The sequence below is a fragment of the Artibeus jamaicensis genome, unplaced genomic scaffold (assembly GCF_021234435.1).
Source record: "Artibeus jamaicensis isolate MK-2021 breed Jamaican fruit bat unplaced genomic scaffold, CSHL_Jam_final contig_2598, whole genome shotgun sequence".
NCBI lineage: Eukaryota > Metazoa > Chordata > Mammalia > Chiroptera > Phyllostomidae > Artibeus > Artibeus jamaicensis.
The window spans coordinates 1-12,684 of NW_026521563.1; the positions used below are offsets into that span (position 1 = coordinate 1).

Genomic DNA, 12,684 nt, shown 5'->3' on the forward strand with positions numbered 1-12,684 from the left:
ACTACACCTTCAAGAGTTTTTACAGTTTTAAATATGACTGGTAGCTCCATCAAGAAAACCAAAGGCACTATCAATATATTTGGTCATTGAAATGTCATTTTGAATTGTGCTAAGTAAAATCACTAGAAAAAAACATGTTATTTTGAGAAGCTTAGAGTTTTAAAGGTAAGACAATAAATATATGTATTACTTTGTTACAAGAAAAAAACAATAGCATATGTGATGAGAAGGTAAAGGGGAAAAAACAGGTTGTAACTGATGGAGAAATAGCCAGAGAAGAAATATGTGGCACTAAGAGCACAAGGGAATATAGTTATTTTAAAGACAGCTCAAACTGAGCTTTGCTCCATGTTGGTCCTGCTAGCAGACCTGGCATATGTACTGACGACCCTCCTTAAATATCATTGGTTGTTCTACCTGAATCTTTTGTTACAAAAATGCCTCTCTAAACTTAAAAAAAAATGTGGCTGGAGCCTTACTGCAAGGCTTAGTTCTTTGCAGGTTATTTTCTAATTGACAACTTCTGAAAACGTTTACCTCAGCCAGATGCATTTACGAACATGTTCAAGAATAAAAATAATTCTGTCTGTCTCCTGAGCATTGCTTGGATTTTCTCTGTGCCAAGCAAGTCCACCTACATCAATGAATTTTTCACTACTAGCTGCTGCTATTGGAATTGAGACTAAGTTAAATTGAAGATTTGCCCATCTTGGCTCCTGGGAATCAGCTGACCTCCTGGGGCACTGCTAGAGATTACTGCCTGGGGACAAGCGGAGGCATCCGGGCCTTTGTGTTTCAAGGAGAAACAGGTGACCACCCACCGCTGGGAACAGCTAACCGCCCAGGACAGGAATGTTGCAGCTTCTTTCCCCTAATCCTCCCTGAACTTCAAAGCCCCTCACTGTACCTTGTTTATTCCCTGCTATAAAAACCTTGGCCTGGAAAGACTAAGATAAGATGATCTGTTAGGGTATGAACCTGCCCTCTTACAATGATATGGGAAACTTTGAAGAACCTTTGTTTAACCTTTATTTGCCCAGGCCCCAGGTGCCCTGAGGAGAATGATGGGGCTGTCTGGGATAAGTAAACAACGGTGCATTAGCTAAGACTGAGATTAACACCCCTGCTGTTAAAAACTGACCTTCGAATTTAGCCTTTGGACTCTGCTTCTGCCCCGTAGCTAGAACTAATTACCACATTCCGCTTCTGTATCCCGCTTTGCTACGTAGACAGGAAGACCCCGTAGACTATATAAACCCCAAGAATCCTTTGTTCAGGGCTCAGAATTTGGAGACTGACTCATCTGTGCCCATTCAGGTTAATAAAACCTCGTACTCCAGAAACCCTCGGTGTCTGGTTGCTTCATTTTCCTGCAACAACATTGCCAGCCCTCTGAATAAAGTGCCCATAAAGATTCAATCCCCGTCTCTGCATTTTGGGTTTGGTAGTGACAGGCAGCCCAAATGCCGGTGTCTTCTCCGGTTTCAGAAGTGCACTCTTTAACATTGTACTTGTTTGTGAAATATGCAAAATCAAACATTAAGTATGTATCTGTTCTCTTTCTGATGATAGGCAAACAGGAATAAACATCAACAAGAAAAGGAAACCAAACTTCGGTGGCTGAATGTATCTTGCTGAAACTTTCACAGGATCCAGAGATCCAGATATTGCTGTTCCGTCTTTTACCTTCTCTCTATATTTGGAAACCCACTAATTCAAACCGACTCTTGACTTCCCACTCCCATGTACTTTTTCCTTAAAAATGTATCCCTTGCCAACTGCTGCTTTTCTGTAAACACTATTCCCAGATGTTGGTTGACTTTTTTGTGAAAAAGAAAACCATTTCTTTTGCTGAATGCTCACTACGGAGTTGCCTTGCTCCTAGCAGGGTGTGCAGAGTGTGCGCTTCTGGTGGTGATGTCCTGTGACTGCTATGTGGCTGTCTGCAAGTCCTGCACTACTCCACTACCATGATTCACAGGATTTGTGTCTGGTTGGCCACAGTGTCCTAGATCAAGGGCATTTGTATGTTCAGTAGACAGTGCATTTATACTGTCTCCTCTACCAGGGACAGAATGTACTTAATCATCATTTTAATGAACTTTTGCACTCCCTGAATCCCTGAAGCTGGCTTCGGTAGACAGTGCTGACATGGTCCTCTTGTAAACAGGTGTGATTAGCACCTGTCTCCCTCATCCTGGTCTCCTACAGGCATATCTCTGTTACTGACAGGGCCTGGCCTGGACTGGGTCTGCCTAGGGCCAGCTGCAGTGTGTGGGTTCTTGACCTCGTGTAGGAAAGATTTTATACCATGAGTATAGGTAACTGTGAAGATCCATTTATTAAAGTGGGGAATAATGAAACAAGGAAAGGCTCAGCATAGAAGAAGCAACAGGCTGCATTAGCTCACTGGGAAGTCAGAGAAAAAGGGGCTTTGAGGACGGGTTCACAGGGTCCGTGTAGGACAAGCTGCCAACTGCCCATTTCCTTAGAGTTTAGGAGACTGAGTGCCTGTAAAGAAAGAAGTGGGGGAAGAAGGGAAAGGAGATGGCCTGAGCTGCTCCCCAGGGAAAGAGTGCATGCCCTGGGCCCCTTGTCTTGAGGCTTTGATCTCTCTTGCAGGTGGGAACCTTAGGGGAGCTGTCAGGGGAGAGTTTCAGTAGAATACTTACCAGTTCTACAGGTGTGGAACTGACCCTTTCAGGGTCATGATCTGACTGGTCAGTGCACAGGCAGGGGGTCTTTAGTCACTGGAGTTGGTTCTGGAGTCACCCACCTGGTTTTGCTGCTTTTCTGGGCCCCAAACACAACTGAGACCTAGATGTTATCTCCAAGGAGGAAAGGTGTAGGGGGTTGGGGAGAGATGCCCTCAGGGTGAGGCCTTTGTTTTCCCAGTTTTGCCTTCCGCCAGGCACTTGGTGCTTTCCATCCTGGTGATCATCTGCACTTGACAGGCCATTGTGTTCAGCTGTCTGCCTCAGTCTCCCTGTTCCTCTTGCCAAGGAATTTTCCTAGCTTCTCACTATCCTGTCTCATCTCCGCTGTGATTAGAATACAGTCAAGGGAGGGGATGCTCAAGGCATTCTCTGCCTTTGACTCCCATTTCACTGTTGGGGCTCTTTGTTATGACTGTGGGATATTTACCTGCATGAGACCCAGTTCCAAGGCAATGAATAAAAAGGATAAGGTCATCTCTGTGTCTGTTCAATTACGACTTCAATGTTGAACCCCATCATTTACAGCCTGAGGAACAAAGGTGTGAAGGTGGCTCTCAGGAAGCTTGTCTGGAAGACGGTTCACCTTCAGAGGCAGTAGCTTCTGACATTTTTCTTTAGTACTTGGACCACTGTGATTGACAACAGTAGCTCTACTATCCTCATCCTTTCTCTTATTTTATTTGCCTCAACTGATTTTTTTCTCCACAAGTATTCATTTACTCTGTGAAAGCATTGTGACCAGAATCTTAGAATATGAATAAAAGCCAGTGCTTTCCGTCAAAGAACTTGCAAGCAGCTATCAAGATAACATGAATATAGAGATAACTATTTTGAAAGTTAAATAAAGAAAAAATGTAGGATAAAAGAAAAATACTGTGGGGATCAAAAGCAAGGGCAATAGCCCATTTGAAGATCAGGAGTATTTCATGAAAATGACTCTTGAAATGAGACTTGATTTATTAGTGGGATGTATGATTTCAACAAGCAGCAATGAGCCAGAGAAGGTGCCTAAAGAATTCCGTCACATGAACCAAAGCACAGAGATGGTAGCTGAGAGTGTGTGTCAGGAAGCCAAGTTTAGAAGCAAATTGTGCATAGTCTTGTCATAAGATTAACTAGTTTGTACCATATTCTGAAGAGGTTTTCTGTATAAGGTTAATTGATTTGTTTTGTAGGCAGGATTGAGAATGACTTGATCATGACTTCACATTAGGAGCTCCATTCTGAAAGACAATGACTGAATGGAAAATTGATCTTGGCAATCCATGTGATCACAAAATCACAATTCTTCAAAGGATTTATGCTATGCATATTTTGTTAGAAGCTATCAGATCTGTGCTGTTCAATATCTGAATAAATTTTTTATTTTATTTTTAAGTTTCTAGACTAGAGAGAAAATTATTGGTCATACTCTCTAACTAATGCTTTAATCTCCATAATTTTCTTAATTAACATACAATGAGCCCATTGTATTAACATATCTGGTAGATCCACAGTCACTTTATTCTAGCCATAACAACTTTCTTTCTCTTCATCAGAAATGTAAAGCTCATCTTTACATCCAGTCATTGGCATTGCTGTTTACTTCATCTGAAATGCTTTGCCAGTCAGTCTTGACACACTTGATTCATACCCAACATCATGAGCTCATTCTCAACACAACTGTGGGCTCTCCAGAGACCTTTCCCAAACATCCGGTCTTAGGCAATACTTTTTCCAGTCACTGTCTGCATTATTGTGTTTATAGAACTTATCTCTGAAATTACCTTGTTTACTCATTTGGAAACAAAAGATGAAGAGATTAACAAAAAAATATGTGTATACAACATACAGACACAGACGACAGTGTGGCGATAGAGGGAAAGGGGGATGGAGGTAGGTGGAGGCGGGCAAACGAAGGGAAAATGGGAATGGAAAGAGGCTTTGTTTGGGGCAATGGGCACAGATACAGGATGTCCATGATGTTTTATTCAGTTGTGCATTTGAAATCTGTAATAAAAAAATAGTCATGGGAATTTAAAGTACAGCGCAGGGAATATAGTCAATAATATTGTAATAACTATGTATGGGATCAGATGGGTACTAGACTTACTGGGGTGATTGCTTTGTAAGGTATATACATTTTGAATCACTATGTTATACCCCTGAAACTAATGTAATATTGTATGTCAACTGTAACTTTAAAAAAAATGTTAAAGCCAATTTTAAAGCTACTATCTTTATTGAGATAAAATGATGAAATGAATAAAGTATTATACAAGGTCCATCATGGGAATCTGGCCATACTGGTATGTCATAAATATAAGAAAGAGAAAGATTTAAGAAATAAACAATATTCAATAGTAACAATTGTGAAAGGATAGTCAAAAAGGCTGAGCTGAAAATGACTGGCAAAAATTAAGATACTGAATAAGTGCCTGAGACAGTGATTATTGTTATTTTATTAACCTTAGTCAGTTGCTGTTGAGAATAAAAGCCTGATTTACAAAATCAATAAGCAATTATATTAGACCATGTTTAAATTCCCTTCCAGTTCTACTATAATATGATTAATACCCAAATTGTTCTTCAATAATTTAGAAACCTAAATAAGGATGGTTGAATTAATATTGATTATTTATTCAGTTATCATTGTATTTGCAATTAGGACATTGGTGGGACTAGTGAAAAGCTAATCAGTTGAGATGGAGTATAGATGGTGATGTGTGGCAGACTCCTGGCCAGCAGAGTCCACCTGCTGTGAATGAAGACAAGAATAAATGCACAGGCTATAGCAATCCTGTGGGGAAAAGGGGAACAGCACAACCACTCTCTCAAGGGGAGAGTGACTCGACCCTTGCCTAGACAAGCTTTTATTGTTTTTCTTGGGTCTTATATCAAAGAAGGATTTATTATCTATTACATAGAATATTATTGTCTACATTTTAGGTACAATCAAGGAATGAAAATGACACACGCAGAAGGGAAAGGCGGCGAGCTAATTAGCTACATCCTTGGAAAAATTCACACAGGCTTTGGGAATTACCTTGAAGACAGAAAATATACATTTACTGTGTCAGACCAGGGTGAGGGAGTTGTATCAAGAGCAAGCCATAACAATCTGTATGTATTTTCTAGGCCTGATTCCCACAGGAAACTCAGTTTGAAGGTCTGGCTCCTGCCCACCACCTCGCTTCTGTAGGTTTTCCATACAGAGCTGAGTCACATTTGCTAGACCAAAACAAACTGGTCCCCTACAGTGATGATCCTGGTTTTAGTCAGCTAAAAAGTGAGTAAAACTTCAACAGCCAGGTTTCGTTACCTCTGGGACAAGAGAAGAACCATGCTTTCTCCTAAAGGAATGTTTATAGTCTTTATTTATCTCATGTTCTCTTTTTGTAGTTCTTCTCTGAGGGAAATGCCCTCTTAGCAAAGTAACTCACCAATCCGTAGAAAAGAGAAGTGAAAGACAGCTACAATTTTATTGGGTTATGCTACTATGATTTCTGAGTTATCCGGTATATCAGGTGGCAAGTGTTATTTTGAGATAATGACTAAGCAATTTAAAGTATTGTAGAAGTAGACCCAGTTACTATAAATGCTCTTTCAAATTTTTTTTTGTAAAATTAGGAGGCATTTAGAGCAATAGTCTGAAAAAAAATAAAAACAAAGGATTGATTTTTTTAACAGAAAAATCTTGATCATATTTGGAAGCTGCACCAGAGGGTTGAGAGAACTCATGATATAAAAACATGTACAATAAATGTAGAAGCAAAGCAATAGAGCAAGCATGAAAATGAGAAAGATTGAATTTCAGTAATAATTGGAGAGTTCAGCTCTAAAATGGGGAATGCACTCTTATGCCTCTGAAAATAAAAGGTCAAGGAGTAAAAATAGTTCTGACATAAACTAATAAAGAGGTGAAAGAAAGTACGCATCTGAGGAATTTAATCATCTGTGATCCTTATTTTATCTATGAAGCAGAAAGCAGGATTGGAAGTCAGGTGTGTAGGGACTTAATTCGTCATTACCATAAATTCACCATCCAAAATGAAAGCTAAGGCCTTGAAAATGTCCTTCATCTAACTATTAGGTTACCACTAGTCTTTCTCTGTGCCTCCTTTCATTTCAGTAATTGTTGTCTTAAAGCTTATGTCCATCATTCTCTTTTTGTCTCTTATATAGTTATACTAAATCTACAAGTAGTCATAACAAGTTTATTTTTATTTGAGTTTCTAAATATGCAAAAGAAGTACATTACATAATATGTAATCCTCAGGACTCTTTTTTAAAATTTAATATTAGATTGCTAAGTTATCTTATTGTTGTATGTCCTTCTGGTTGCTTAATTTTCATGGCTATAGAATGTCCCTTTGTGTGAATATTTATCTGCTCTACTGTTGATGGACATAAGGGTTCTTTCCAGTTCTTATTGTATTGTGAATACTGCTCTTATGTTTTGCATGTGTAAAAGCTTCTTTAAGACATGTTCCTTTTATCATGAGAAAACTAAGAAGATCTTGTATTCTATTTCTTTTGCCATACTTGTACAATAATTTCTTGAGTATATTCTTTTTATAATCAGAAAATAAAAACTTATTTTTAGCTTTCTTAAAGCTGGAAGATAAAGATACAACTCCAGCATCAGTTTTAGCATTTACTGACAAGATGAGTGAATAAAGAGAGATTGAAGAATGAAGACCACCTGTTAAAATATTGGAGAGGGATAAGAATGGCATGAACTGGAGCAGTGATGGGTAGAGGCGGTTGTTGTGTCACCTCAGAGCCCTAAGCAGCTGAGCCCACTGGGCACAGAGAGCAGGGCCACAGAACACATTCGTGTACCCATGTGTTCACCTGCACTAGATAGAGTAGAAAGGAGAAACAAACAACTTAGAAGCATAGAAAAGTCCAACAGGTGAATGCTTTGATGCTAACTAAAGGCCAATGAAGGAAGACCTGATGTGAACAGAGTGCTGTAAAATTCAGTTCCTTCTAGCTGATAATAAGCCCTACTAGAGGCACAAAGAATGGTGTGGGGAGTGGCAGCATTTACAGAACCCACAGACATATTCAATACTTTATAATTCAAGCATAGGGCTAGCCAGGGGATACTTGCTTCCAGGGGAAGTTATGATACTGTCTACTTAGTTAGACTTTTGGAAACAGTCTTAGCATGTCCATAGGAGACAAAACAAGCCCTTGGGCCTCAGAGTTCATTTAGCGGATGAAGTTTGCAGGCAGGAGTCCAGGAGACTTGCCCAGGGAATTCATTATAATCTTTGTTTCCTGGAGCAATATTTTCAGGAAAAGTCATGTCAACTGAGGAGATGAGACCACATGCCTCCCCCTGGGACAAGGTCCTAAATCACTGTCACTCCAGGGACAGTGAGGCTGGGCCCCATAGGGCCTCCTTTGGGCACTTCCTCCCATACCTTTTTATCCAAATTCCTTCTGTGCTCATCTTTGATCATGGACCCTACCACAATGAGAACACATGAAAATCTGAGTCAAAACCAGGCCCAAGCTGTGAGGGCTTTCTTACAAGCAGTAGATGAGAGAAGTTAAGAGAGAGACCACCTCTTTTCCCCAGGACCCTGATCTAGGTTCTCAGCTGCTTGTCTGCATTCATCTCTATGCCAGAGAGGACTTGCAGTGCTAGTGACTGGAGGAGTCTTTGATCTCTGACCTCAGACACAGCCATATGCACACCAGCACACCATCCTGCCAGAAGAAAAACTTCCTTTGTCTCCTTGAACACCTTCATCTCTCAAGTAAATCAGTGCAGTAGGAGTGGTCTGGCAGCTGTGCCCTTGCTCATATGAGGTAAGGGTTCTGTCTCTGTTTCAAGGAAGTTATGTGAAGCCTGGAAGTCTTCTTGAGAAACAGGATCAAGACCTCACTGCTTTGCTTCTCATACTCTTTAGTACCTCAGGGTGCATAGTTCAGCCACTCCCTTCTGCACTGTAGGCAGCCTGTACATGCGGGTATACCCACAATCAGTCTGTTCCACTCACCAGACCTGGGTTCCTATACATCCTGGGAGAAGTCTCATTACTTTTGGACTGGGATTATCCTGGCCTCTAATAGTCTGATGTGTGCTCTTAAAAAAAAAAGATAATCTAGAAGTCAAAGTGGCTTTTCTCTAACTGCCTGCTTGATGTTAAAGTCCAAAACCACAGAAAAAAAGCCAATCGGAATAATGACATTTAAAAAATATATGGAACAATGACACAGAAAAATAACCTTTAAAATATGCTTACAAATTTTTAGCTCAGTGTTGTTAATTGGCTCTGTCCGATCATTTCCTATGAAGTAAAACAATCCCCCTCTGTTAATCTCAGTCTCTGTTGACTTGTCCTGGTCTGAGGTTCCCACCACCCCCAGCAGTTTGCCAGACAGGGAGCTCTTCCTCCATAGGCCCAGTGTGAGTTCTCAGGCCTTTATCTTCAGATGGCCCTGAAGGAGAGGAGCCATAGAACGGGCAAGGAGAAAAGCCCAGGGTCTGCATCAAGGGGAAGAAGGCAGCTAGGAAGGATCCTGAGTCCTAAGGATCACCACCTCACCTAAGCCCCCTTTTCTGCTTTTTAAAGCCCCATCCACAATCCTGGTGCAGAAATCAGGATAAATGTGTGCCCCTAATTATTTTCTTCCCTTTACCACTCTATCCATTCATCTACTTAATATAACAAAAGAAAAAGTATTTCAAGCCAAATATTTACCAGGAACAGTGTTAGAATTTTTTAAAATCCTCACCCAAGGACATGTTTATTGATTTTTAAAGAGATAGAGGAAGAGAGATAGACAAAAAACCCCATTAATGTGAGAGATAAACATCAAGTGATTGCCTCCCATATGCACCCGGAGCTAAAATCAAACCAGCAGCTTTTTTGATGACAGGATGATGCTCCAAACAACTGAACTACCTGGTCAGGGCTAGCAATGGCCTTTGAATTTGTCTTTTTGTTGTTGTCAATAAGCAAAGAGTGTCTTCCAGCCAATATTTTTCACTTTAAATCTGTATTTTTAGCTTTGTGATGCAAAGGAAATATGTTAGACCCCAAGAAAAGAGAATATTACAGAGGATGTTTTTCTGGCTGGCTTCTTGTCCAGACTTCATTGTAGCAAGAGTTCAGGGAGGATATTCTCTGATATTCTTCGATGATGATTCAGTGTCCTGACCTTCACAGTGTTATTCCCTTTCTCTGGTATACCATGACTCTCTTTCTTAGCCACCTCCTATTCATCCTCAGCCTGTAGCTTATATGTCACTTCCTCAGTAAATCATTTCCTGAAACCTCACTTATGTGGACTATTTTTACATTTTTCCTCATGTATTAATCATGAAGAAAATATACATACCAGTGGATGTGTATTGTGTTTGTATAATGGGCTTTTCACATCTGCAACTTTCCTAGCATCAGTTATAGTGCCCAATACATTGTATGTCCTTTGTAAATGTTTATGGAATGAATGAAAGGAGCTAGATCAGAAAAGACTTCCTATTTCAGGATTTTGTCATCCTACTTCTTAAAGGTCCCAATTCCAAGTTGACAGGGATGGTGACATAAACAGAAGATGGGAGGATCAGGAGCAGATGATACAAAGTACAGATAAAGAATTTGTTCATGTGTTCTTTTTTCTTCCAGAGTGCCTCTTAAGACCTCCATTCAGCTGTGAAAGAGCTGTATTCCTAAAGAGCAAGCTAAGGGAACACTGTCCCACAGATGCCACGCACTCCACTTTCTCTCCCCTCAATCCCTTCCATGAGCATCATCATACAGATTCAGACACAGCAGGACCAGCATCCCATCTCATTTTGCCAGATTCGTGAGAAAGAAGAATCTTATTTTCCTGTTCAGCTTCTTGCTTTGACCCTCAGGTGATGGGATGATTTGGGGCCTTCTCTATGAAGTCTCTTCTTTTACAACTACCCCGTTCTGTCATTTGCCCTAAATACAAACACCTTGTCATACCTTTGCAAATATCATCTATTACATTTTCCCTGATTCTTCCTGAGGAAACATCTCTATCTTCAAATAAGCAAACATCTTTTGTACTGTTCCTGCAGGTTTACTTCCAAAATCTGTACTGGCCCGACCATTCAGTTTAGTCCAGAATTGTTTTTTTCCTCCAAAAGGGTAGCAGTGTGATTTTCAAGGATGTGAGCACAATTCAGCAACACAAGAGATCAAGGTTTCTAAGACCTCAAAGGCCTCTGTTTACAAAGCTGTCAATGACAATAAGACTGGAAAGTGAAGGCAGACGTCACATCTGCTGAGAAGATGTTGTGAGATGTCGTAGAGCTTTATTATAAGAAAATATTGACACTGACTTGGAATCCCAAGTATATTTTAAGCATAAACCAGATAAGCCAGATTTTAAACCAGTACCCACTGTATTTCTTAACTATGCATATAGAATTTTTTTTCTGTCTTTAAAGGTGCTTGTGTGGACTCATTCTCTTGGATGCCTTATTTAAAGGGAATTCTAAATAATTAGCTATTAGCAACATGCTTTATCATAACTCCATAAAAGATTTAAAAATTAAGAAGTTATAAGGCAAACATAGGTACCAACAGGAAGAGATATATCTCACGGGATCCTGTTCACCATGTATAAGTGACAGGAGATAAAACTGGGGTGAACTCCCTGAGAAAGTTTCACTGAGACTCTGTTTGGTTCTAGGCAACTGAATAAACAGCACAGAATGGAGCACTGGAACTCCACCCTGGAAGGTGGCTTCATATTGATGGGGATTCTGAAGGACAGTGGGTCCCCTGAGCTGCTCTGGGCCACACTCGCAGTTCTTTACATGTTGGCTCTGACCAACAATGGCCTGCTGCTCCTGCTCATCACAGTGGATGCCCGGCTCCATGTGCCCATGTACCTCCTGCTTGGGCAGCTCTCACTCATGGACCTGCTCTTCACATCTGTTGTCACTCCCAGGGCCCTCGTGGATTTTTTTCTCAGTGAAAACAGAATCTCATTTGGGGGCTGTGCCCTTCAGATGTTTCTAGCACTGACACTGGGTGGTGCAGAGGACCTCCTACTGGCCTTCATGGCCTATGACAGGTATGTGGCCATTTGTCATCCTCTGAACTACATGGTTCTCATGAGTATGTGGGTCTGCTGGCTCATGGTGGCCATGTCCTGGATCCTGGCAACCCTGAGTGCTCTAGGACATACCTTGTATACCATGCACTTCTCCTTCTGCATGTCCCAGAAAATAAGTCACCTGCTTTGTGAGATCCCACCTCTTCTGAAGTTGGCCTGTGCAGATACCTCCAGATATGAGCTTATTGTGTATGTGACGGGTGTGACTTTCCTCTTGCTCCCTCTTTCTGTCATTGTTACCTCCTATGCACTAATCTTATTTACTGTGCTCCACATGCCTTCAAATGAGGGGAGGCAGAAAGCCCTAGTCACCTGTTCTTCCCACCTGACCGTGGTTGGGATGTTCTATGGAGCTGCCACATTCATGTATGTTTTGCCTAGTTCCCTCCACAGCCCCAAGCAGGACAACATCATCTCTGTTTTCTACACAATGGTTACTCCAGCCCTAAACCCCCTCATCTACAGCCTGAGGAATAAGGAGGTCATAGGGGCCATGAAAAGGGTCCTAGGAAAATACAGGCTGCAGACACACCCCAACTTCTAGGGAGTGATCATGGCTCATCTCTCACCATTCCTTCTCCAACTCAAAATGCTATACACAACCAGTCTTATATTTAGCTCTGTATGAGATAATATAAACACATGAAAATGTTTTCATTTCATTTCTGCTGTATAGCAGGTGAGCATAGAGACCTTAAGCTACAATCACATGGGATATATCATCTTCACCTTGGAAGCCCACATCGTAAAAGGAACAGAAGAAAAGCATGGAATGGATGTCCTCTGTGGTAGGACTTCATCCTGACATGATTTTCATGTAAACATGGTAGAGGACTGTTTTAAATTCAGTATCACATAGCAGTGACAAACA

The 12,684-nt window shown here is 40.9% G+C and overlaps 1 protein-coding gene across 1 annotated transcript; it reads left to right on the forward strand.

The window, feature by feature from the left end:
• The first annotated feature begins 11,400 nt into the window (after nucleotides 1–11,400).
• LOC119040586 (olfactory receptor 2AG2-like) lies at nucleotides 11,401–12,357 on the forward strand. The gene has a single exon (XM_037133605.2). The coding sequence runs from the start codon at nucleotides 11,407–11,409 to the stop codon at nucleotides 12,355–12,357; it is 951 nt and encodes a 316-aa protein (XP_036989500.2). The 5' UTR covers nucleotides 11,401–11,406.
• Nucleotides 12,358–12,684: the final 327 nt, after the last annotated feature.